This window comes from Vombatus ursinus, unplaced genomic scaffold (genome assembly GCF_900497805.2).
Source record: "Vombatus ursinus unplaced genomic scaffold, bare-nosed wombat genome assembly UNPS02014870.1, whole genome shotgun sequence".
Taxonomy (NCBI): Eukaryota; Metazoa; Chordata; class Mammalia; order Diprotodontia; family Vombatidae; genus Vombatus; species Vombatus ursinus.
The window spans coordinates 8,731,676-8,759,327 of NW_020954648.1; the positions used below are offsets into that span (position 1 = coordinate 8,731,676).

At 41.1% G+C, this 27,652-nt stretch overlaps 1 protein-coding gene across 1 annotated transcript in view; it reads right to left on the reverse strand.

The window, feature by feature from the left end:
• Positions 1 to 1,590: 1,590 nt before the first annotated feature.
• Positions 1,591 to 27,652, reverse strand: part of SVOPL (SVOP like) — a 58,541-nt gene continuing 32,479 nt past the window's right edge. Inside the window, exons 10-15 of the mRNA XM_027842298.1 lie at positions 22,300 to 22,502; positions 17,033 to 17,144; positions 14,741 to 14,822; positions 12,359 to 12,448; positions 2,843 to 2,956; positions 1,591 to 1,725 (exon numbers count right to left, since the gene is read on the reverse strand). Of these exons, the coding sequence (XP_027698099.1) occupies positions 1,591 to 1,725; positions 2,843 to 2,956; positions 12,359 to 12,448; positions 14,741 to 14,822; positions 17,033 to 17,144; positions 22,300 to 22,502 (736 nt within the window). The remainder of the gene's footprint in view (positions 1,726 to 2,842; positions 2,957 to 12,358; positions 12,449 to 14,740; positions 14,823 to 17,032; positions 17,145 to 22,299; positions 22,503 to 27,652) is intronic.

The window sequence follows — 27,652 nt, forward strand, 5'->3', positions numbered from 1 at the left end:
CAAACCAATAATAAACTAAATATGATCAAAATACAGTAATACCTATAACAGGGCTGGGGAACAGGTTTGAATGAAAGGTGTGGCTTTTTGACTAAGTCCAAGTTTTATAGAACAAATCCTTTTATTAAGGGGATTTGTTCTGTCGAATTTGGATTCAGTTAGAGGGCCACATTTGGCCTTGAGGCTGCTGGTTCCCCACCCCTGACCTGGAAAGTATTACATTTAAAACTAAGTCAACATGTGGCCCACATGGATTTTTATATGTGGACTAATGATGCTGTTTCTATTTGAGTTTAGCACCACTGGCCTAAGTACATTGGCATTTTTTGGCAGCCTTGTTGCTCCTGTTAACCCCTTGAGCTCATTGCTTACTAAAACCCCCAGATCATCCTCACATGAATGGCTTTCTAGGCACTTCTCCATATTCTATCCTTTAGAAGTTGATTTTTTTTTTAACTGACTTTACAATTTAAATGAATTTTACAATTCTGCTTAATAAATTCAGCCCAACTTTCAAATTTGCTAAGAGCTTTTTTTTCCCCTTTCATCTCCAAATGGGACAACATTGAGCAGAACCAGGGACCTAGCTAGGAGGCTTATTCCAAAAGCTGTCTCCCTCAATGCTAACATCTACACCCTCCCTAAAAGAACTGGGTTCTGTCACCTCTTAACTATACTATTATGTAGTATATATCTTATCCATGAGGGTAGTGTGAGAGCCATCAAGTGAATTGAGTAAGAATTTTTAAAGTGCCATGCAATGAGAGGGGCTAAGGATACAAAGCCACATTTCAAAGAGTTCTGCCGCCTTCAAGGTTACTCCATTCTGAAATAATTTTATAAGATCATAACTTGCTCTTTCATCTCTCTCGATGCCTGATCCTTCCACCTATTTGTCCCCACTGAAGCCTTCGTCCCTGTCTCCTCTCTCCTACCCTAATTTCTTAGTCAAATAGTTCACCTCTGCTCGGTCATCTACTCTGAAATTCCTTGCCCCTTCGACAGTGAACTCACAGTTCTGGATTATGTCTACCGCCTCCCTCTTCTGCTCATCTCATGTGTTGCTGAGTGGGACTGGAAGAAATCATAGAACCAAGCTGACTGGGTCCTCTACAAGTTTGTTAACCTCAGTGTGCCTTTCCTGTAACGAGACTACTCTGATTCTCAATCTTACTCCCTATCGAGGTTGTTCAAATCTACCTTTTATCTCAATCTCCTTCCTCTACCCTCCTAACCAAGGACCTCACCTTGTTATTTAGCTGAGAAAATAGAAGCTTTTTCAAACATCTTTAATTTCATCCTCCATTTACTAGTTCCTTATAAAAGAAAGGTGATCCTTCTCCAAAATCAACCTTCATTCTGTACTTTTGGCCCCACTTCTTTCAGCCTGTAGCCTCTCACAGTCATCCCTCGGCTTTAATCCCTACCTTGTCTAGTGCCTAAAAACATTCCTAGACTGTGTCATCCCCTCCAACTGTTGTTCAAACCTCTCTTCTCATTCACAGCCAAACTCCTTGGAAAAGTGCCCTAAATTCATTGCTTCTATTTCCTCTTCTCAGCCTTTTCCAATCTGATTTCTGACCCTATCACTCAACTGAACCTTCTTTCAAAAGTCAGTTTGGCATCTGTGTAGAGGATGGTTTGGGGGAAGAACGGATAAAGCAGGAACTTCGCTTGGGCTATTGTAGGAGAGGTGAAGAAGGTCTGAATGTGGTGGTTCTGTGGCTAGAGGGAACATGCGAACAAGAGACGTGAAGGTAAAATAAACAAGGTTTGGCAACTCATTGGATGTTGGGGCCGAGTTGGAAGAGCTGTGGATGATGGAGATTGGTAACCTGCGTGACAGAAAGATGATGGTGTCCTCAACAGAAACAGGTAAATATGGATGAGATGTGGGGTTTTATGAAAAAGAAGTTTTATTTTGGCCTTCCCTTTCACATTCCATTCCCTTTACCCTCTATGTTATGTACTCTGTATATCTTGGATGTACATAGTTCTTTATATATTTTCTTCTCTAATAGAGTGGGAGCTCCTTGAAAGCAGAGAAAGTTTTTTACTTTTCTTTTTATCATCACTGTTTAGCGATGGCCAATAGTAAGCATTTAGTAAACATCTGTGAACCGTCTGGCTAAGTGACTGAGGTTGAAATCTCTGGGGAATCTCATTGGTTGAACATGAATGTGTTGGAATATTACTGTACTATAAGGATTAATGAATGTGGTGAATACAGTGAAGTACAAAACTATGAACTGTTGTGTATCCAAGAACGCTAAATCAACACGTGAGCTAGAAAGGTTCACAACAGGCAAAATGGATCATTTTGATTACGTAAAATTATTAAGTCTGCACAAACCAGTGCAGCTGAAATTGAAGACAGACAGAAATTAGGAAAAATCTTTTTTTTTCTCTGATAAAAGTCTCATTTATATTGGGAGTCAAGGCATTAAAGTAGTGTCTTACTGATTGCACCCTAGTAGGTTATATATGCTAGAATAATATAGATATGATGAAACTATAAATTGTATAAGAAGATATAGTTGAGATTCAAAGATACATTTCTATAGCTTGGTGAAACTTGGCAGAGTTAGTATTCTGTTGGCTGATGCTTTAAGATTCTCCTCCTGCCATGTTGAGGCATTCCATTGGGTGGAATGTCTATTTAGATGTATAACACATCATGGGGTTCTTTAAGACTTTCCCCTAAAGGGTGTTGTCCCCTACTGCAATCAAATGCACTCCAGTGTAAACATATTTATCATCTCTTTCATAGAAGAGGTGTATCTGAAAGCAAAGGAAATAAGTGGTAGTGTAAAATACCAAATGGTTTAGCATTGTTACCTACCTGAAGAGCCCTTCCTTTAGTCTCAATGGGGAGTGTGAATGCAGAAATGGCACACACAACACAGACAGATGAGAAAAGACACAAGGCTCCCAGGAATGATGCACTCATAAGAACCTGCAAGTGACGGAGAAAGTAAGTTTAACTGGCTGCATCCTACAGGACTCCAGGGTGCAGCAGGGCCCCTATGAGCAGATGAGTGCCAGAAAAGCCATACACTTTCAGCAGGACCAGGCATTACCTGCCGTGTTACATGAGACAGATTTGGACTGAAGGGACCTAGCTTTGATTTCTGGCTCTGACTTTTGGCAGATCATCTCGTCTCTCTAGATCTGTTTGCTCAGCCATGAAATGAAGTGGGTTTATACTGGATGACCTCTAAGATCCTTTCCAGCCCTCCATCCTGTACACTTACCACTTGGTCACAGCTTTAACAGTTTACAATTTTCAAGGCACTTATTTCTGGCACAACCTGCCTGTGACATAGTGCGAATATCATGCACACCTTCCATTTTGCAGACATATAATAGTGTGACTTGCCTACAGTCACAGAACTAGTAAGTGTTGGAACAGGGCTCTTTGTACAACACACTTTTCAGTGCTTGGGCATTGACTGGGATGAGCACCACTCACTGTGCTTCTGCCTGCAGACAATCAAAGGAGGAATTTCAGAATCCTTACAGGTCTATGTAGGGATCCAATAAGGTCATTATATAAGGTGCTTTAGCCAGTGCCTGGCACAGAATAGGCATTGTTCCTTTTCCTTCTTCCCTGTCCTTCATTTATCTTTTCTCACTGATAGCTCCTTTTTTTCCCTCTTATCATTTTGGTAGTGAGAAAGGGGAGTATGTTTTTTAAAACATCCTGTCCATAGAGAATTAAATGAATTATGATTTGACTATCCAGGCCATACTAATAGTTAAAATGTGCTTGTTCCAGAAGGGAGCTTAGAGATCATCTAGTCCAATTTCCTCACTTTCAGATTTGGAAACTGACCCCTTTGGCAATATAATGAAGCCTATGGGCACTTTCTCAGAATATTATTCTCATATATATGTATATGCATATACATGAAATATTTCCCAAATACATTTTTTATTTTAACATTTTTTAAATTTTGAGTTCCAAATTCTCTCCTGCCCCTGCCCCGTTCCTTGAGAAGGCAAGTAGTGTATCAATTATACATGTGAAGTCATGCAAGACATTTCCATACAGAATGATATTTGGATTTGAAAGTTGGTAACAAAAAAAAAAAAAATTTCCCCCATCTCAGTTCATGGACCCCTGAAAATCTGTCTATAGACCTCAGCTTAAAAACTTCTGACCTAGAGCCAAAGTCTACTTTCCATTCACCGCTACCCAGAGAGCAGAGTCAAGGTGGCAGAGCAGGAGATAGCAGTTATTCTTAATTCTTAATTCTCTCACAAACTCCTCCACAATGACCTATAAAGTATGCCCGTTCAGAAAGCCAAGAAAAAGTCACATACAGTCATTTTTCCACCCCAAATCAGCTTGGGAAAATAAACTGGTCTGTAGATGGGTGGGCACCGGCCAGAAATGTAGTACAAGCACAGGAGCATGTTAATGGGCCAAAGCAGCGGTGGGGAGCAGCCCAGCAGCAGAAAGAGAACCGAACCCAGGGGATCCCTATACTAGCACTAGGAGCAGGAATGGGCCCCATCTGGCTACTCCAACTGGTATACAGTTACAGGGCAGGAAGGAACAGTCATGGCTGAGAGGGAGCAGGGGTTCTATCCTAGTCCAAAGGTCCTAGTCCTAGAACCACAGGTAGCTCAAGAGAAGAGTGGGACTCATTTCTGACCTTTAGCGCCATACATAAGCCTGCAGCGGAAGAGAGCCACCGGGTCAGCCTTTTTGAACCTACAAAACCTCGTAGCAGGCCAGTTGTGAGCCAGTCAAGCGGCAATATACAGAATCTTAATTATATACAAGCCAACACAACCAAAATGGGTTAGGAATTTGCAGTATGCAGACTAGAAGGGCAATAAACAGACCTACCCCTACAACACATCACTTTGGAAGCCCTGAAAACTTACAGGCCCCTAGACTGAGCTGTGAAAGTAGCAGAAGGATGTAAAAGGCAAACTCAGGCCAGACATTTCCCCCAGAGGTAAACAGAGCCCAACTCTAACATAAAGTCCAAAGTAAATAGAGGGGGAAAATGAGAGAAAGAAACCTGACCATAAAAAGTTACTATGGTGACAGAGAAGCTCAAGATATAAACTCAGAAGAAGACTATGATTTGAAAACATCTATAAACAAAGCCTCAAAAAATGCAGATTGGACACAAGCCCACAATTTCCAAGTTCAAGAAAACAATTTTAAAAATGTATTTTTACAATCAAATAAGAGCTGTAGAGAATAAATTAAGGGGGGCAAATGCTATGCAAGGGGATTATGTAAATAGAACTAACAGGTTGGTAAAGATGTACCAAAAAATGCTGAAGAAATTCCTTTAAAATCAGAATTGAGCAAATGGTAAACAAAAAAAAAAAAAGAGGTACAAGAAATAGTGAAGAAAATAACTTTTAAAAAATCAAAATTGGCGAAGTGGAAGTTCATAACTCCATGAGACATCAGAAAAAAAATAAAAGTTGAAAAAGCAGAAGAAAATATGAAATCTCTTAGGAAAAACAACTGACCTGGGGAAAAAAAAAGATTGAAGAGAGAATTTAAGACTCACTGGATTATGTGGAAGCCACGACTAGAAAAAGAACCTAGACATTTTAAGAAGTTAAAAAGGAAAACTGTCCAGATATCTTAGAACCAGAGGACAAAATAGAAATTGAAAGAATCTACCTCTTAAAAGAAATCCTAAAAAAAAATATTTCCAGGAATATTATAGCTTAAATCTAAAACTCTCAGATCAAAGAGAAAATACTACAAGCAGCCAGAAAGAAATAATTCAAATACCATGGAGCTACAGTCAGTATTACACCAGATTTAGTAGCTACCACTATAAAGGAGCAGAGGGCTTGGATTATGACATTCTGGAAGGCCAAGGACCTAGGATTACAACCAAGAGTAACCTATCCAGCAAAACAGTATGATCCAGGGGGAGGGGGTGAGTGGGTAAGGGGGGGGATGGGCAGTTAATGAAATGGAAGATTGTCAAGTATTCCTGATAAAAAGACCAAAGCGGAAGAGAAAATTTGACATTCAAACCCAAGACTCAAGGAGCATAAAATGTTAAACATGAGTGAGAAATCATAAGGAATTAAACAAAAAGTTAAACTGTTGCGTCCCTATGTAGTAAGATGATAGATATAACCCCTCAGAACTTTTATCATCACCAGGGACGTTTGAGGGAGACTATTTAGACAAGAGGGCCTGGGTGTAAATCTATTATATTGGGATGGTCTCAAAAGAAGAGTGAGTTTTTCCCCCCCACATCAAGTCTAAATTTATCTATTTGCAACTTCTGTCCCTTGTTCTTAATCCATCTCTCCGTAATCAAGCCTAATCCTTGTTTCACATGACTACACTATAAGTATTTGAAGACAGTTATCTCTGTCGATTCCCCCAGCTTCTCGTCTCAGGGCTAAACAACCCAAGTTCCTTCAACCAATGCTTATATGGCATAAGGATTATGAGCATTGATGACAAATTATAATGAAATGCCATTTCTATCCTTGCTTGGGAAAAGTCATAGAAGAATATTTAGATGGCTAATTAGGGTATGTTTTGAATTTGTAATGTGGGTGTTACACTGACCCCCCACTTCTCTTTAGGTCTCTCTTACAAGACTAGGGCTAACTTAGCCCAAACAGCATCTATACTGGCTGATTAGGGTGGTTTCCTTAATAAGTTACAATTCACTCTCCTAGGAGTCCTAGGGTAACTCTAGTGGGAACTGAGACTACTACCCACATCTAAAACTCCTGAGTCCCCACCAGTGTGCTTCCTATTTTAAACACTGTCATAAAACACTTACTAAACAAAAAGGATGAAGCAAGAATAATGAAAATAAATATACCCACAAACCTGGATTATACTTGCCCATCAATGTACATGGTGTTTTTGGGTGGGAGTGGCCACAATAATAAAGAAACCCAGCAGTGAGCCATGAATATGGAAGCATGTCCTTGTAACCCTGCTCTCCTGGCCTTGAGGTCCTTCATCTCTTTAGGGAACATGTGACACCTGCTGGAGGAATCTCTCCTACTGGGAGAATCTACTGGGCCTCTCCATTCACCTGCTAAACAAAGCCACTTCTCTACTACTTAAGAGCGTTAAGCCTTGAATCTTCAGAGCCTCCTAGACATATTCCCTTGGCTGCATTACATTATTTCCATGAAAATCCGGTCCCTTAAACCTGATGTCTACAAAGCAATTCAGGTCTTCTTTCAAGACACAGAAGGCAGACAAGGGCAAAACAGGCAAGTCTCTAAAAAACTTGAAAGGTTTCCTTTCTCAAACTGTAAGTGGCTCTATCAAGCAAGACACCCTTTTCCCGGTCCTTCAGAAAACAGAATTCTATTTTTCTTCAGTCAGCTACCAGCATCAGAGCTTTCCTCCATTCAGAACAGCTCCCTTTATCACCTGCAAAAGGCTGCCTGTCTTTAATCAGCTGGTTTCAGCTCCAAGTATCTGCTATTTTCTTCTGTCTCCGCTTCATTTCTCTGCCCCCAGTGTTTTTTCAGGCATATCGGCTTCCGCATGCAGCTTCTAACGTCAGCCTCTATGTTCACGTCCCTAACTTCTAATGACTCTCCTGCTTCACATCAGGTCCTCATGTGCCACAACCCACTTATAACTTATGCTAAGAAACCCCAAATCTGCATTTCCAAGACTCCATTAGTCTTTCTTCAAGTTGCTTACGTACTATCAGTGGAATTAACATGGCTGTATTGTGGGTATATAATATATAATGGAGTAGTTGACCCTTTCCTTCTCCAGCTAATTTTAAAGATGAGGAAACAAGCAAAAAAGGTTAAGTGACTTACCCAGGGTCACACAACAAGTGAATATTTGAGGCAGGATTTGAACTCAGTTCTTACTGACTCCAGGTCTAGTGCTGTATCCATGGTGCCGCCTAGCTGCTCCCTTAATATGGTTCATGGACCCCTTAAAATCTATCCATGGACTCTGAGGGTCCACAGAACCCAGATTAAGAAACCCCTGGACCGGATGATCTTGTAACGTCCCTTCTAGATCTTGAGAATGAAACTCAGGGCAGCTAGGTGGTGGCAGTGGTTAGTGCACCAGCACTGGAGTCAGGAGGACCGAGTTCATATCTGGCCTCTGACACTCACTAGCCATGTGACCCTGGGCACCTCACTTAACTTCAGTTGCCTCTAAAAAAAAATGGAGAGTGAAATTCTTTATTCTAAGAAGTGCCTTCCAGTTTGGCCAGTAAGGCTAATCATCATTGAGCATTTAAGTGACTATTACATGCCAGGCATTGTGCCCTGAACATTCAAAGGAAGGAAAAAGTGCCTACTCTCAAAGAGGTAGCATGCAAACAACTATGGACAAACAAACTTAGATAAGATAAATTGGAAAAAAAAAAAAAAACATCTGGGCAGGAGATGGGAGTGGGGGGTTGGGTGGGGAGCAAGCACTCAGGAAAATCAAAGCCCTTCTCCCCAAAATGGAAGAAAAGCTTCTGTCATAATTTCCCCTTTCCTTCATCCCAGGTTCTTTCTCTCTTCCCCTTCATTCTCTGTATCCTCCTCCTTCTGAGAGGACAAGACAGTCCAAACCTTTCTCTTCAAAAGGAGGAAAAAAGGCATGTGTGAAGAGATAGTCTAGTTCGTCAGTTCCCAGAAGAGTCTATTATATATAAATAGATCTGTCCCGATGGGCACAGTCTTCCCAGGGTTTCTGGGGGCTTTGGGAGGCTCAGAGAGATCAAGTAACTCACACATCAACCAACTAAGCAGCATCTGAGCCAGGAACTGAATACATCTAGTGTTCTTCCCGTCACATCAGGCTGCCTCACTCACCGAAGCTGCTTATTTGTCTTTTAGCAGCAGTAGAAGTAGATCATCTTAAGGCATGGAACAGACACAGGTATAACCCTAGAAGGGCCTAGGACATAAACATCTCCAGCTAAGTTAACTTGGTTGAATTCAATTCAAGCACATATTGGGTACAATATAGGGTAGTTAGGTGGCAGACACTGGATAGAGCACTGGGCCTGGAATCAGGAAGACTCATTGAGTGCAAATCCAGCCTCAGACACTTAATAGGGCAAGTCTGTTTGCCTCAGTTTTTTCATCTGCAAAATAAGCAGGAAAAGGGAATGACAAGCCACTCCAGTATCTTTGCCAAAAGAAAAACAAACAAACCAAAATGGGGTCACAAAGAGTCTGAAATGACTAAACAACAACACAGGTATAATGCGCTCTTCTGCCTGGGGCCATGGATACGAGGCTGTTTTCCATGTCTGGAACGCATCCCCTTTTCACTTCTTAGGATTATAGATTGAGATCTTAGAGACCATGGAGTGCAACGCTCTCTTCCTCTTCCTCATCTCCCCTGCTATTAGTGCTCTCACCACTGCCCCAATTAATATTACTTGGTATATTTTGTAAAATTTACTTTCTATGCACATGCAGTATCCCTTACATAGTTCATGAGCTCCTTGTGAGCACTGAGTTATCTTTCTATCCTCTGTGCCTACCATGGTGTCCTGTGCATAATAGGTACCTACAGACGTTTGTTGAATTGTTCAATTAAATGGTCATTGCTCTCCAGGCTTATAATCAAATGTGGGGAAAGATGTTCACTACTATCTATGATGGGTGGTGGAGAGGAAATGAGGACAGCAAGAGGAAGATCTGGGTAAAGTGTTAAGGGAAATTTGAGAAAGGGGGGGATCATTTTCACTAAGGGAGTTGGGGGCAGGGAAAGGAGTCATCAGGGAAACCTTTGGGAAGCGAACACCTGGGCTGGGCCTTGAGGGAAGAGAAAGACTTCACCAGATGGAGATGGTGCAGAAGTCCATTCCAGGTAAGGGGGGCAGTGCAAGGAAAGGACAAGACAAAGCCTCAGGATGGAAAGTATATCAGGGGGCATAGTAAAAGATAAGTCCTGTCCTCCTCCTTTGCTGGGATTCTACCTCCTCTCACTTAATAATAATACCTTCTTAAATTCCCCTAGGTTGGGGGTGGGTTCTTATTCCTAAGCCTTTAACTTTTAACCTGTGTCCCCACACCTCCCTTACCAGTGATTCTAGAGTGTTTAGAAGATGGGTGGAGGGGGGCAGCTAGGTGGCGCAGTGGATAGAGCACCAGCCCTGAAGTCAGGAGGACCTGAGTTCAAATCTGGCCTCAGACCAAACACTTGACACTTACTAGCTGTGTGACCCTGGCAAGTCACTTAACCCCAATTGCCTAAAAAATAAAATAAAATAAAAAAAGAAGATGGGTGGAGGGTTAGGTACCTAGATAGAAACATGCATCCACTCCAGAACTGCCTCCCTAAGATTAGATACCTCATTATCTTTTTTATAATATTTTATTTTTTCCTGATTACTTGTAAAAACAATTTTAACATTTGATTTTTTTTTAAAGTTTTGAGTCCCAAATTCTATCCCTCCCTCCCTCGATTCCCCCCTCCCTCAGACAGTAAGCAATCTGATACACGTTATATGTGTGCAATCATGACACCCCATTAACTTAAGAAAGAGGAACCCAGAAGGAGGTCATTATTTGTCATTGAAAGGTGACTGCACCTAGGATGATGTAATATGTCTGTGAGGTTGAAACTTTGGGGATCAGGATTATTCCCCTGAGTTGTAAATGAGCAAATACGCCCTACCTTGGGGTGATTCAAACCCCTGGGAGATAGGTTTCTCAGTAATAAACCATGCTTCCTGTGACAGTGATGCCATCTCTGACCGGTCCCTCTAGGATCCTGAATCCACCAAGGGGTTTTGCAACCTGCCCGTAACAAGGGATAGCATCACCTCTTCTGATCCCTACCTTAGCACTCATGCACACAGTTGGTACTAAATAGACTTTAGACTATAGCAGCTAGAAGAGGCCTTAGAGATCATGTGGTCCAACTCCATAATCTTACAGATGAGGAAACTGAGACAAGGTGAAGTGATTAGTCCAAGTTCATACAGATAACAAGGGTAAGAACTGAAACTTGAACCTAGCCTTTTATGATAGTGTGAGAAATATCACATTTGGACCCTTACTCTATTGGAATCATTATCAATTTGATATGATTCCATAGGGATAGTGATTATAAGTTTTGCATAGTAGGTCCCAGAGCCGTAAGCTGCAGATTGTAGATTCACTTGCTTAATCCTCCGAAGCTAACTAGAGGACCTCCTCTGCCCTTGTTTTCCTTTGTCAAGGTGACCAAGCCCAGTGTAGTGGAGGTGATTCAACTACACGAAAAGTCCTCCAATTTATTTCTGTACCTCTGGACCATTCTCTTGTCCAACATGAGCAGATGACCATCTTATGACACCTAGTCAGTGGAAATACTCTTGCTTCACCCAACTTGTGACCCTGCTGACAGGTCATTTTTGTTTGTTTTAACTTATGCATCATATGTCAACCAATGAGATTCTGTATTTTACCATGTCTCTTTTGAATATTTGGGTATCAAACTCTATAAATATAAGGCTAGTTCTCTTTCCACTACATCCTGCTGCCTGTGTTATTGAATGACTCAAAAGATGATGATTTTGCTTGTTTACTTCTTTCAGTAAAAGGGCACTGTGCAGCTTTCCAATAGGATTATAGATTTAGAGGTGGAAGGAACCTTAGAGGTTATCAAATCCAACCCTCTCCTTTTTCAGATGAGGAAACAAAGACTTCTTGTTTAGTCATTTCAGTTGTGTTCAACTCTTCATGACCCCTTTTGGGGTTTTCTTGGCAAAGATACTGGAGCGCTTTGCCATTTCCTTCTCCAGTTCATCTTACAGATTAGGAAACTGAGGAAAACAGGGTTAAGTGACTTGCCCAGGGTCACACAGTTAGTGTCTAAGGCCAGATTTGAGGATTTGAACTCGGGAACCAGAGTCTTCCTGACTTCAGGCCCAGCAGTCTGTGCAGTATGGCACCACCTAGCTGCCCCAACTACAACTTAGAGAAATTAAATTACATTTCTAAGATCATGTAACTAATAAAATGTCTGAGGTGGGATTCAAACCCAGGTCCTTCTGACACTAAGTCTAGCACTCTGGCCACGAGAATTTCTCTTCATTTAGGTGGGAGAAAAGTGACAGCTCAAGGGAATTCCTAAGCATGGTAGAATGGAGTTTTGGATTTGGAGTCAGAAGACCTACGTTCAAATTTTGACTGAGCTACTTGAAATCTTTGGCCTTGGGCAAATCCCATAGCCTCATCTATAAAATGAAGACGTTGGACTAGGTTACTCTGAGGTCCTTTCTAATTTTATTATGCTCTGATAATTACAATCCCTGGTCATGCTTCCCTTCTGAAGACTCCTAAGATCCCCATTTCTTCACCTCCAGCTCCACTGTCTCCTCCTTCAGGCTCACTGCTCTGGTTAGAGTCCACAGCATCTTACCTGGGATATAAATGGAGCCACCATCGCACCAATCCGACACAAAGAGCCACTTGTTCCCATGCCCAGAGCTCGCATAGTGGTGGGATAGACCTGCAGCAGAAGACGAAGGGAAGAGAAGCCCCCATTAATCATTAAAGATGAACTCCTTCCCTCTGTCTTCTACCTTCCCTAGTCTAGGATCTGAGATTGTGTATAGACCTGAATGCCATTGGACAGTGCCATTTTCTAAGTTATTTGAAGGAGGGGAAGAATGTCAGTAGTTAATTGAGAGCATCCATGCTGGACAGGAGACGGCCAAGAGAAGGCAGAATAAGACTGAGAAACAGCTAATATTTGATACCACAAGTAAGAGGGAGCAACTATAGTTTGAATAGGAAAGTGAAATAGTCAGAGGTAGTTTAGAAAAATCGATTCGGTAACTGGGGGATGTATAGAAGGAGAAGAGATTCAAGGTAGGGAGAGCATAATAAGGAGTTAGGAGGAAACTGAATTATACACAATACTCATATACACTTTTTTTTTCAGGTTTTTTGGGAGGCAATGGGGTTAACGTGACTTGCCCAGGGTCACACAGCTAATAACTGAGGCCACATTTGAACTCAGGTCTTCCTGACTCCAGCACCAGCTGCTCTATCCACTGCAACACCTAGCTGCCCCCTCATTTTTAGGGACATACAATTTCCAGACATTTTGTAGCCACAGGGAAAAGAATATAAGTTTGAGGGAAATAAAAAATGTATACATTACTCATTTTTTCAGCTCACTAAAAAAAAATTGATCTAACATCTGTTAAAAGAGAAACATAAAGCTGTCTTCAGCATAACTAGTTTGCTTGTACAATTATCCAGTTTGGGGTATTATATTTAAAAATAGAGTTGAGGCAACTTCATGTCTTTTCATCTAGATTAGAAGTTGATTGATCGCTTCCTATCCTCCTGGACATGGATGACAGTTGCAGCAGCCCCAGTGATTCCTCTCTGTATCAACTTGCCTCTGGGGAGAACCTTAAATCTCCAAAGCCCCATTTCCTTTGCTTTCCCAGTTCATTGACAATTTCCTCTGCTCTCCAGTTTCTGCCTGTTTCTCATTAATCTGCAGAAAATGAAGAGATGCCAAATTTTGACCCAACTTGTCACAAAAGAAGTGAAAGCATGACAAAGGAAATCTGATTAGCAAATTTGTAATCGTTGCCTTGGATAAACTCAATTTTTTAAGGTAATACCCCAAACTAGATAATTTTAAGAGTAAATTAGTTTTGCCAAAGATTTTCTTTTATGTTGTTACTCTAACAGATGTTAGAATTATATTTTTTGGTGAGCCTATGAGAATTGAGTACATTTCAATTTCCTCACATTTCTTTTCTTCTTCCTGTGGATGCAATATACCTGGAAATTGCATGTCTCTAAAAAATGAGTACTGCATATATTTCAATTTCCTGCAAAACTTATTTTTTTCTCTCCATGGCTGTAAAATTTCTGGAAATTGAACATCTTTAATCCAAACAGACCATATAATCTCTTTCCAGACCTTGAACCATTTGGTTTTTTCTAATGTAATGAAACTAGTTGTTCAATTTGCTGATCTATTTTCATCCAATAGTTTTGTTCCTTTATAAGGAGTGTTGGCCCTTTAAGAAAATGTCTTAAGAGTTTTTTTTTTTTTAATTGTTGTTTCTTTTTTAATCTACCAGGTTGGAGGAGGTACTCATCATCTATTTCCTATTGAACTGAAAGGGGGAACCTTTATCTTCTGTAGAGCCCTAGTCAACCATTCTTGTGGAGCCCTCAAAGGGCCAGGGAGAAAAAAAAGAGTCTAATTTAATTCCTCCTGCCTGCCAACAGCCCTTATTCAGAGCCTTCTTTACATGGAAACAGCTTCAGGTTGACTTTTGAACTAGAGCAGGAGTCCTTAAGCTGGGGTCCAAAACTTGATTCTTTTAAAAACTACTTTGCTAACTGTATTTCAATATCATCTGTTTCCTTTATGTCTTATTTTGTTCAGTTAAAAACATTTTGAGTCCGTAAGATTTCACCAGACAACCAAAGGACTCCATGGCACACAAAAAGTGAAGTCACCCATATCTTGAGCTTGGGTGATATTCTATCCTCCTCTAAAGCCTGGGTGTGGAGGAGACACTTGCATGAGTTGAATTTCTGAAAGTGAATGAGGGCGAAAAAATGTCCTTTCCCAACAACAATACAAAGTTAGAAATCCCTGCTGGGCATCATTTCAATGGGATGTATTTAGAAAGGCATGAAAGCTTTTAAATCTTAAAAGGAACGTCTTAGTGGAGGGTGAGGAAAAGTTGCCAATGGATGGCCACAAACTTTAAATGATTTATCAAAAGCAGTTTCAATCACTTTACCCTTCAGAAAGACCAACCTCAGCGGTATAGATATAGATGGTATTGAAATTTGCTGACACCAGGGCCCTCAGCATGAAGAGGAAACCAATCAGGCCTGTACTAGAGAAGAGAGAATGGGAGGAAAAGGATAAAAACCATTATTAGCTTAGGGTCACCAAAAAGGCAATAAAGAAATATTTACAAAGCCAACATCCATGCCAACATGTCAGGGTTTGTTTTTTTGTTTGTTTTTAAGTCGACAAAAACAAATGGATGCATAACCACTCTGGCCAGAAGAGAAAAGTTATGGCTCCATTGGCCCTTTTGTTAGGTCCCCAAACATAGGACTGTGGGCCAGGACTCCCTCCACCCTTAGTCCTTCAATGAGGACCCTTCATATTCTCAAGCATTCTACTCTAGCCTAGGGCTTTCCACACAGGACTGATGGGAAATGAAAGTGGGGTATCCCTGCTCCCTTATTTCCACTAACCGTGCAGTCCTGCACAGTTTCATAGATTTTTTCTTTTTAATTAAAATCATGCTCCTGACCAGAAGACCCTTCAAAATGAACTCTGGGCCACACAGAGAGATGGGGATAGGACCTGGGATTTGCTTGGTGAGGAAACACATCTTATCAAAGCAAGACATCACCTTCTCTGCAAATTATGTTTTACAGAGTTGCCTAGAGCAGTTTTCCAGGGTCTCTTAACTCACATTTGTAAGGGGCAGGACTTAAACCTAGGTCTTTGTAGTTCCATGTTGCACTCAGCAATTTTTGGCAAGTTGCCAAAATTATCCAGCCTCTTCACATGACTTTGCCACAGTCATGTTTTGTGCCTGCGAATTTAATTTGCAGATAGATTTACAGTAATCTCTCCTAAAAGGGTTCTAATTCCACCTCCCTCCCAAATATGTAGGTAGGGTGGTTTGAGCACTAACTTTAACATACTTCTTGGATACTCCCCCTTCAACTGTACAGCAGGAAGGCCAGTTGGACTGAGAGGAACTGGGATGGCAGGTGGAAGGTAGAATCACTGTTTAGAACAAACCAGCTCTCTTTCTTTTCTCCCTACTGTGGGCTAAACATCTCATGATTTTCACATAAACATATCCTAAGTGGGCATTTTTGACCAACCAGCAGATGCCCTGGAGAACTCTCATGAGATTGCAGAGGGTCAAGGAAAACGTTTTAAAACCACTACTTGAAGAGAGGCAGCATGGACTAGCAGAATTGAAAGGGCAGCCAGGAAGATGGGCTTACATCCTGTTTCTGACACATACTGGTTGTGTGATTTGGAATAAGTGCACCCAGGCAACTAAGACCCGATGTCTCCCGGGCATCTCAAACTCAACATGTCCAAAAGAGATGGGTACCGCCATCCTCCCAGTCACCCAGGTGCACAACCTCCGTGCCATCCTAGGGCTCCTTTCTCACACTCGCTGCATGTATCCAATCTATTGGCCAAGTCTTGTTGTTTCTACCTTCTCAACATCTCCGGTATATGCAGGTTTCTCTCCAGTCATGTGGCCACTACCCCAATGCAGACCCTCGTCGCTTCAGACCTGGACTATCACAAAAGTCTTTCAGCTAGTCTCTGAGCCTCAAGTCTCCTCTTACTCCAACCCATCCTTTCTCATCTGCTAAAGTGATTTTCCAAAAGCACAAGTTTTTCCATTTTACTGTACCCTCTGACCCATTTAATAAAACCCAGTGACTCCCTATTATGTCTAGATCAAATGGAAAATCCATTGTTTGACTTTTAAAGTCCTTCACCTCCAGGCCTCTTCATCCCTGTTCAGTCTTCTTAGACTTTACTTCCCTTATTCGATGATGCAGCAACATCTCCTACCTCTGTGTCTTTTCACTGGCTATCTGGAATACTTATCTTCCTCCATCTCCTGGTTTCCCAACTTCCTCCAAGACTCAACTCAAAATCCATATTTTCTAGAAACGTTTCTGGGTCCCTATTTTCCTTCCCCTCCATCCTAAAAAAGTACCTTTGGAAATGATCTCCAATTCTATACAGTCAGATAAATATCTATTTTCTATTTATTATATATTTCTATAGATATAGATGGATATATATGTCTTTACTGAACAATGTTTTTTCATGTTGTTTCTCCCATTAGAATGTGAGCTCTTTGAAGACGGGGACTGTGTTTCTTTTGCCTTTCCTTGTATCCCAGAACAGTTGCTGATCTGCATGAATAGACAGCGTTTCCTCATGGGGAGCTCCCTAACCTTGATGAAAATCCCAGATTTGGAACACCAACAACAACAGTCCGCTGTTCCCAACCCAACTATTTTGGCTCACCCAAAAGAAAGATACCTTGAAGTACAAATATTGAGCAGCAGAAAGAACAAAGCTGTGCATCCCATGGTGATAGAAAGGCTGATCCGTCTTCCCAGAAAATTGATGCCCAGGATATTTAAAGGATTTACTAGAAGAGAAGAAACAACACCAATCCTTGGTATCTTAGAGTGCAGTCGCCACATTGCGACATTGACATGAACCATTTCTTGTCATTTCAGACGGAAGTAACTTGATTCAAACTTCTGGAATGCTGTCTCCTTGGTTATTTCAATGTAAAGCAAATCTGCTGAAGCCCTTTGTCTCCGTGAAACACAGTTATGGAAGCCTGTTGCATAGATATATTAGGTCGTAGTCCAGATTGCTTAGTTTGGGTCATCCCCTCCTGTGAGGGGACAGGGTCACTTTAAGTCAGGAAGTTAAATCTCTATATTGTTTCTCCCCAGAGCAGGCTGGTGATTGAAGGGCCAACCTTGGAGTCAGCAGGACTGCTTCTGACACCCTGTGGTTAAGGATAAATCACCTAATCTCTTAATGCCCCAGGAAGGGGCCCTCTTAAATCTAAATTGCAGTTGAATTGACCATCTGCAATAGTAGAAGGAGTTAGTAGAATGTAAACTCCTTGAGGACAGGGCCTATTTCTCTTTTGTACTGCTATTCCCAGTGCCTAGCACAATAGTGAGTATGTATTAAGCTCTTAATAAATGCTTATTTTACCAGAGGCATCAAGATTACACAGTAGATAGAGCACTAGATCTAAACTCAGGAAGACTTGAGTTCAAATTTTATTTCAGACATTTATTAGTTATATGATTCTACACATGTCAGCCTCTGTCTTCTTTCATTTTCTCATTTGGAAAATGTGAATAATAATATTAATAGCACCTACATCCCAGGATTGTTGCTCCTAAGCGAGATAAAATAAGATAAACTTTATAAAATATATTTGGAAACCTTGAAGCAGTATATAAATGCTGTTATTATTTTTATTAGTGTGTTGATTGAAAAAAAAAATAATGCACAGTTTCCATACCAACAACTTCTTAAACTGATAAAATTACTAATCTAGCCATTTTCTCTCCCCAGTGAAAACAAACCATACAAATATTCATCTCTCCTAGTCATCAGTATTTGAGGCACCAAATTCCCATAGTTTCAGAAAGTTTTGAGCTGACATTTCCCTGGCCCAGAGAATGTTCCAAACCACTGTTTACTGACCACTGTTGGTTGGTACTAATCAGTTGTGGCAGGAATTTGGGGAGGAAAGGAGAAAGTGACAAGCTAGAGTGGAAAGGATTGCCAGCAGCTGGGGGATAAGGGAAGGAAGAGGAAGTGGTAAAGAAGAAGAGGAAGAAAGACAAGAAGCAGGACCACCGATCTCCAGAGAACTGGAGCAGAAGACTGGGAGGGAAGGAGAAGGACCGAGGTGGCATTCTTTGACTTGTTGATGCCAGCTGATCTCAGACTCACTTGAAGATTCACATGTGCAGTCATAAACACAAAGGAACAGAGAAATACAGTTGCTTCATCAGAACAGAGATACCCACATACAGATAGGTTGTTTCAATTGTGTCCAACTCTTCATAACCCCATTTGGGATTTTCTTGGCAGAGATACTGGAGTGGTTTGCCATTTCCTTCTCTAGCTCATTTTTTGGAGGAGGAAACTAAGGCAAATAGAGTTTAGTGACTTGTCCATGGTCACATAGCTAGTAAGTGTCTGAGGCCAGATTTAAACTCAGGAAGATGAGTCTTCCTGATTTCTAAGGTCAGTGGTCTATCCACTTCGCCACCTACCTCCCCATGCAGAAGCATACCTACATAGATGCAAATACATAGGTACATCCGTATAAATACATACCTTTTTACTGATACATGGATTAAGTGGAAGAACACGAATGAAACGGGTCTTCAAAAGACTCAGCAAAACCCTTCGGCAGGGATCTCCTTATAGATGTTCTTGAACTCCATCACTCACCAAGATCCAGATCTATCTGTGTCTCCTCCCTCTACCCCCACCTTCACCCTCCCCCATGCTTTTTTCCCCATACATAGTTTGCTCCTGGGGACTCATAGCTACTCAATCCAGATATTTACATCTGTCAGCATTGGCAACACAGTCCTCTGAATACTGATATATTACTTTGTGGGGGCAGGTGGGAGATCCAATGTGCCTTAATCTCATCAGATGGTTCTAGGATGAGACTGCCTGCTATTACTGTTGTTGTTGTTGAGTTATATCTGACTCTTCATGACCCCATGGACAATGCTGTCCATGGGGTTTTGTTGGTAAAGATACTGGAGTGGTTTGCCATTTCCTTCTCCAGTGAGTTGAGGCAAACAGAGGTTAAAGTGACTTGCCCTATACATTTCATTAATTCTCAATCACCCCCATGAAAGGACAGCCCACAAGCCCCCAAACGTCCCTTCAAATTGCTCAAAGAGAGGCAACCTAGTACAGTGGGAAGAACACTGGTTCTGGTGGACCTGTGTTCAAATCTTGCCTGTCATTGTTACCTTAGGCAAGTCACTGCACCATTCTTGCCTCAGCTCATCTGTGACCCAAAATACTCTCCCCCACCCCACCCTCCCAACACACACACACTGACACAAGAGCATTACAGCACATTGACAATGCACTGACTCACAGTCCTGCTATTTGCAGGCACTCACATTAGCTAACTTATCACTTTCTCTTGCTTTGACATATTCTCTGTCTTCCACCCACTCAAATTCTGCTCCCAATACACTATCCCAAACACCCAGGGGCCAGCTACCACATTGTGTACTTCACTGATTACTAGCATCTGAAGAATGTCCTGATGCTCTATTTTAGGTAGAGATGTGTGTGTGGGATGGATAGAGGGAAGGAGGGAGGGAGGAAGAGAGAGAGAGGAGGAAGGGGGCAGGAAAGGGAGGGAAAAGGGGGAAGATAAGAGAAAGGGGAAAACAGGGAGGGAGAACGGGGGGAAGAAAGGGTAGAGGAAGAGAAGGAGAGAGAAATGGGGATAGAAAAGAGGTGGGGAGGGATGAGGAAGGGGGAAAGGATGAGGGAGGGAAGGGGGGAGAGAGGGAGAGGGAAAGAGAGAGAAGAGAAGAGAAGAGAGATAGCCAAGACTGTCTGCCTTCCAAATTGAGTGTCCCAAGTCTAGCATCTTTGCTGAATTCCTCATTTGACATAAGAACATGAAAATCTTTTGAATTCAGACTTTGCTAACATATGATGTGATAGTACACGCAAAAAAATAGTTTAGGAAGTATTTAGGATAGTCCTTGATAAACAGTTGGAAATAAATTCCCATTTCTTGAAATTTCAGAGTATCAAAGCCCAATTGGGTCCAATTGCTTTCTCCGCTATCCCAAGTGATTCCTTCACTGTACCTTCAACTTGTGGATAAAATAATGGCCAATAAAGATCATATGAACATAGATTTAGAGCTTTAAGGGAGCTTAGATGTCACTGAGTCCAATCCTCTCATTTTAAAGAAGAAACTGAGGTCCATAGAGGTTAAGTGACTTGATCACAGTCGCACAGTTTCTTTTGGGGGTAGGATTCAAAACTCCATCTTCCTACCTGGTCCAGCATCCGCTGCACTGAGCTGTCCACCAATAGTACTTTTATGTTGGTAGTGCTTAAAATTTTACCGGTGAAAAGTGTCATTTCCATTTCAGTCCTTCAAATTATCTTTAGTTGCTCTAATAAAGTCTCAGCCCAATGCTTCATCAGAGCATGAAGGTGAGCCTGAGTTTTCTAAGGTTAAAGTATAACCTTTGGCAGGTCCTACCTTCCAAGTTAGAGAAGATCATAGGTCCAGTGCTGAAAGGAACCTCAGAGGTCACTGAGTTCTTCCCCTTCTTTTTACAGATGAGAAAACAGCCCAGGGAGGTTAAGTGATTTTTTTTCAAGGTCAAATAAGTAAGCATCAGAGTCAGGATGTGAACTCCTGTCCTCTGGCTGCAGTCAGTACTTCTTCCACTTTATTACATTGCTTCTAAGGACAGACTAATGATGTTGTAGCTATGTGTTCATCATCCGATGACCAACCTAGTTGATTTTGGAGACACTCACCATCAGAATAATGGTGGTGATTTTGGGGGGTACTTCAACTCACAGAAATTATCTTCTAATTTTTAAGGCATGGAAGAGCTATGACCTGGTTCAGCAGAAGGAAGAGGACCCACACCAAAAAACATTTCTCTTTCAGAGCACTGAAAAAAAAGTAGTTTTCATTCACAAGAGACAGTAGTTTAAAAGCTTCTTGATGTCATTGGTGTGGAGAACTCCTTTCACTAATGCAAATTAGTGAAAGTTACTTCTTTCTTTCTTTTTTAGGCAATTGGGGTTAAGTGACTTGCCCAGGGTCACACAGCTGGTAAGTGTCAAGTGTTTGGTGTGAGGTCAGATTTGAACTCAGGTCCTCCTGAATCCAGGGCCAGTGCTCTATCCATTGTGCCACCTAGCTGCCCCGAAAGTTACTTATTTTTTAAAACATTTTTTCAAATTCGTTACCTGGTGAACAGCCTTCTTGTATTGAATCTGCAGTGAGCTGAGCAGCATAGCACAATAGAAAGAATGGTAGCTGTGGAATCAGAAGACCTAGGTTCAAATTCTACCTCATATGCTTACTATCCGTGTGACCTTGGACAAATCAGCTTAATGACTCAGGGCCTAAGTATCGTTAGGGGATTGGTCTAGACGGTGTCTGAGGTCGCTTCTCTACTGTACATCTATCATCATAGATGAAAGATAGATGTCAGGTCCGTATTCAGAAGCTTTTTCAAAAAAAAAAAAAGCTTTTTCAGCTGGGTAAGACTTAGCAGAGCTTATATTCTATAGGCTAAGTTAACAAGCACCCATCCATGCCTGGATGAATAAGGATGAGGATGAGGACCAATAGCACTTTGAAGGTGTGCAAAGCACTTTCCTTACATTATCTCAGCTGATTCTAACAGCAGGTGCTTACGCTGGGTCTGAGGACAAATTCAAACTCAAGTTGTCTTGATTCCAAACCCTAACTAGCGTGCCACCTAGCTGCCTCTACTAGCCATCACTTCTTTAAAATGTTCTCAAATTTAGATTTTTTTTTTAAACTGCCAGATTGCTGTCTTCATACTGTCCTGAATTGGGAAAGCCTGACAGTACCCAAGGGGATGGGGTCAGCTCTGCTGGGCAGGAGGCTCCCTACCAGTCACATTCTCACGCCTTGTTGTGAGAACCTCAACTGCTGCTATACCACATGCGCACGTTAAACAAAGCAGAGACTCAGTAGACAAAAGACTGCTTACAGGCAATCTCTCCCAGGGTACTGATGATCATGGTCTTGTAGTCAGAAGGAGCAAACAGGTGGCAGTGACAAGGGCTCTTGCTCTCCTCTGAGTCCTCACTCAGCACCATTTGTGTCTCCGCTTGGGAACCACAAACCAAGTCTCGCTCCAGCAACTCAGCACTGGCCAGGATGACCCCGTAATACGCAAAAGAGATCCCAAGCCTGAGAAAGCAGGGAACAAGGAGCACGTGTCAGGATTTGGAAACTTCCCTTCTAAGGCTGGGGTGGGGGTAATAAGAAATATGTCTTTAAAAAGGAAATGACATGAAAAACTCGTGCCTGTCTATATCAGAGTTGGGGGCATACTGGAATTCCCTATTCCCATTAATTAAGAAGCATCAAAGGAAGAATTTGATTATTCATTAATATAATGGGAAAAGAACTAGCTTCAGAGTCAGAGAAGAACCTTAATTACCAATTTTTACACCCAGTGAAAATACAGTTATCCCTTCCACATCTCAACTTTCCCCATTGCGGTTTCAATGTATCATGGGTGGGCATGAGAAATTAAATGGGAATTTTGGGGGAATTTTGCAGAAGCTGTAGATGACGCATGAAGGCCAGTAGATGACACAGAAAAAGTTTTGAAACTCAGAAATGTGTAAAATACACGTACAGTATTGTATAATATCAACCTATTTTATCTTTTAATACTGTAATAACTCAGACTTATTCTCTGGTACAAAGGGAGAGCCAAAAATTTTTATGTTGATTTTCCTGATTGTAGGGTGCTAAGCCCCTAACCCCCATGATATGGAAGGGATAACTGTACCATGAAACCCATCTTGGAATCAACTTTGTAACCTATGATGTGAAAACAATGCAAGAAGTAATTAGGACAAATGCAGTTGAATAGAGAGGATCCATTATAAGAGCTCACAGATGGGTGTTATTAATAATGCGCTGAGAACTGACAGGTTACTGTTTTAAATAACTATTTTTGCTAACTAACTTGTCTCTGAAGAAGTACATGTGTTTAATTTTTTTCTCTCTCTGAATTTCGATACCCTAGATCAGTGGTATCAATCTCAAATCAAAACAAGAGCCTCCAAACCATACATAAGAATCCCTACAGGTTGCATGATGACTTAGCCACGTATTTATAGTATCAGTGTTTTACTATATTCATTTTTTAATCTGAGTCATTTTAATCTGGGAGTCATTAGGGATAGCATGTTTGACACCTCTGCCATAAGTCAAGGCTCCTAGTTTTGGTTCTGAGTCAGATAACCTAGTTCTGCTGCTTATTAGCTATATGACTTTGAATAAGTCACTTCCTACTCTCTGGACCTCAGGTCTCTTGGTCATCTCATCAGCTCCCATGAATTCAATCATCATCTCAAATATAGACAATTCTCAAATACATATCCAGCCCAAACCTCTCTCCTAGAGTCTTACACGTCCAATTGCTTATTTAAGACACCTCTAACTGGACATCTCATAGACATCTTAAACTCAACATGTTCAAAACTCATTCATTCAAAACCCTCCCCCACGAGTCTCCCATCTTTCTAAATTCCACATTACAATTATCCTTTTCACATCATGGTGACTAAGGGCATGGCACCTCCCAATCCGGAAAATCCATGTAAAATTTTTTGGCCCTCCCTTCCCACCAGAGAAAAAGTCTGAATTTTTCTTTTTCTTTTATGGGGTGTTGATATTATACAATACTGTATGTATACTTTATGCATTTCTGAGCATCTAAACTTTTTCTATGTTGTCTGCAGCTTCCTCAAAACTCCCCCAAAATTCCTATTAATTTCTTATGCTGACCCACATTATATCGCAACTGCGACGGGGAAAGTCGTGATGTGGAAGGGATAACAGTACTATTGAGGGTACCAGTGTTTTCCCAGTTACCTAGACTCACACACTTGTTGTCATCCTTGACTTCTCACTCTCTTATTTCTCAAATCCAATTTGTGACCAAGTCCTGTCCATTCTACTTTTGCATCATCTCTTCTATGCCCCCATCTCTCCTGACATTACCATCACCCTCATAAAGGCCATCATCACCTCATGCCTAGACCACTACAATAGCCCTTTGATTGATCTCCCTGCCTCCTCTACTCTCCCTACTGTAGTCCATCCTTCCTTAGCTAGCAAAGTGATCTTCCTAAAATAAAATATAGGTCTGATCATGTGTCTGTCTCTCTTTTACACAGACACAGACACACACACACATTCACACCACACCCACCCACAATAAACTCCAGTAACTCCTTATTACCTCCAGGATCAAATAAAAAATCCTCTCTTTGGCTACATATTGGCCCAATTATTTTATATAACACCTTTCCAGTCTTTTTACACTTCCCCTGCACATACCATATGATCCAGTGACGCTGGCCTCCTTGTTGTTCTTCACATGTGACATTCCATCTCCCAACTTGGTGCCTTTTCACTGGCTGTCCCTTAGGCCTGGAAATCTCTCCCTCCTTATCTCTGCTTCTTGGCTTCCATGACTCCCTTCAAATTCTAAATAAGGTCCCACCTTCTATAATAAGCCCTTCTCAGTCCCCTTAATGCTAGTGTCTTCCTTCAGATCATCTCCAGTTTATCACACACACACACACACACACACACGTACGTTTGTACATTATTGTTTGCACGTTGTCTTCCCAATTCAAATGTGAGCTCCATGAAGGCAGGGACTGTTTTTGCCTTTGTCTCCCAAACACTTAGCAGCGTCTCATACATTGTAGGAGTTTAATAAATGCTAGAAGACTGATTCCAGTCATAATTTTCAATGGAAAAGCTTTATTGGTCATTATACTATCATACTAGGCCAAGTTGCTTGCTTGCCCCATGTTCAGACCCCCCTCCCTTTTTTGTTTTTTTGTTTTTGCTTTTTTGGTGAGGCAATCGGGGTTAAGTGACTTGCCCAAGGTCACATGGCTAATGAGTGTCAAGTGTCTGAGGCTGGATTTGAACTCAGATCCTTCTATCTCCAAAGCCAGAGCTCTATCCACTGTGCCACCTAACTGCCCTAGACCCCCTTCTTTCCAGATCATATTTCCTCCTCTGATGTCACCCTTTACATGCTTCTCTTACATAACTTTTGGTTGATCATATGTCGAAGACTACTCATATCCAAGGACAAGAACAAGAAAAGAACATTTATTAAATTGAGTTACTAAAAATAACCGTTACATCTAAAAGAGATATGTAAAATTACTCATCCAGGGCTTAGAAACAATTTATCATAAAGTAAATTCTGTCGTCTGTCATCCTACCCACAATAATCTGTATTACTCAGAGATTTTCTTTCATTTGTGTCAAAAGTTGAGAAGTCTACACCTAAAATAGAAGATAGCCAAATACAGCCACTAACTGCAATGCCCAAAATGCCCATAAGAGGGCAATATTTTCCCATGTAACCATTCCCTGATGCCATTTCCTATGTCCCAGAGCAAGACATGTTTATTTTTCCTTACCAGCAACTGAGGATACCCCTTTGTTTTACAGATGAAGAAACTGAGGGCTAAAGAAATAAAGTGATTTACCCACGGTCACTAAGGAAGAATTTTTTTATCACTTTATATAATACATTTAGTCAATGTTTGGCATTAAAAAAAAAAAATCCAGAGAGCTCTCACTTCTACCCAACCAGATACCAGGATTATTATACAATGAAGTGATTGCTCAGTACAGAGGGATGATACATTTGGACATGAATATGTTATAAGGACAAACAGCATCAATTTTAAAAAACAAAGCAAAAAAATTTTTGGAGTGGCAGTTCAAAACTGGGACCTATAATTGATATTTGAGAGACATAGTATGATGTAGTGGGAAGAATTCTGGGTTTGGAGTTAGATGACTTGGGTTGAAATCACGGTCATCTGTGTGACTTGGGACACATCGATGTCTCAGTTTCCTCATCCATGAAACAATCAGTTTAGATTAGATGATCTCCGAGCTCCTTTCAGAATCTCTATCCATGATTCAATGATCCTATAAGTAAAGTCCTATGAAGTTACAGAAAAATTAAAGATTATAGTACATTTTATTTTTAATTAATTTGTAGTTTTCAACATTCACTTCCATATGATTGAGTTCTAAATTTTCTCTTCCTCCCTTCCCTCCCCCTTCCCCAAGACAGAGTGCAATCTGATATAGATAGAGTACATTTTAGGCAGCTAAGTGGCACAGAGGATAGAGTGCTGGGGCTGGAGTCAGAAATTCTCATCTTCCCAAGTTCAAATCAGGCCTCAGACACTTACTAGCTGTGTGACCCTGGGTAAGTCACTTAAGCTTGTTTGCCTTAGTTTTCTCATCTGCAAAATGATCAGGAGAAGGAAATGGCAAATCACACTAGTACCTCCGCCAAGAAAACCCCAAATGGGGTCAGGAAGAGTCGAACATGGATGAATAACAACAAAAGTACATTGTGTATAATAGGCAATTAATAATACATGTTTGTTGAATTGGAATCATGATTCTATAGTTTTCATATTCTAATTAAAAATTCTAATCTATGTGATATATGTACATGTACAGATATATGTGCATATATTTATATATGTACAAACTATTTACTTAACTAGAACTAGTCATATCAGATGATAGAGAATATACTGTGGTGACATTTCCATTTTAGTCGAATTTGCCCTATCAGATTTGATATCAGATTTGGCTAAAGAAAGAGTAGCCTGAAAAAGTAAGCCTGGCTTCTGAAAAGGCACCACTAAGGTAGCAATGCTGGTAAGGGTTTAGTGCCAGACCATGCCTACTTGTGAGTCATTCCCCTGAAGTAATGGGGCTGGGGTCATAGCCAAATTCCCTCGTTTGGGATCACTGTTAATCCCAACTTTGGGGTCAATCATCAGGAGCCTTATAGTAACGTGGGTAGCTACTAGAAATAGTCACTGTGGTCAGTCATCAATCAGCCATGACTTATTCTTCAATTTAGATGATAATCAGACAGCCCTATACCTAGCATGCCCTAAGACCATCTCCTGCTCACTTCCTGATGAGTGTGTGCTTGCACAATCATGAAATCCCAAATCGAGCTTGAAGAAGCCTCAGAGCTAATCTAGTCCAACTGCCACTCAATTCATGAAGACCTTCTATAACACCCCCAACTTGGCTTCCAGTGACAAGAAACTCACAAGGCAGTCCATTTTCCTTTGAGAATGCTCTGAGATTTCTTTACGTGGGGCTGCAGTATACTTCTATACTTCACCCTTTGGTCCTATTCTTACTAGGGAGCTGAAACCCGAGACAAGCGTAAGGACAGATGGAATCAAATCAAACACACCACCAAAAAGAATTATCTTAACCAAGTGAGAATACCTCTATTAAGT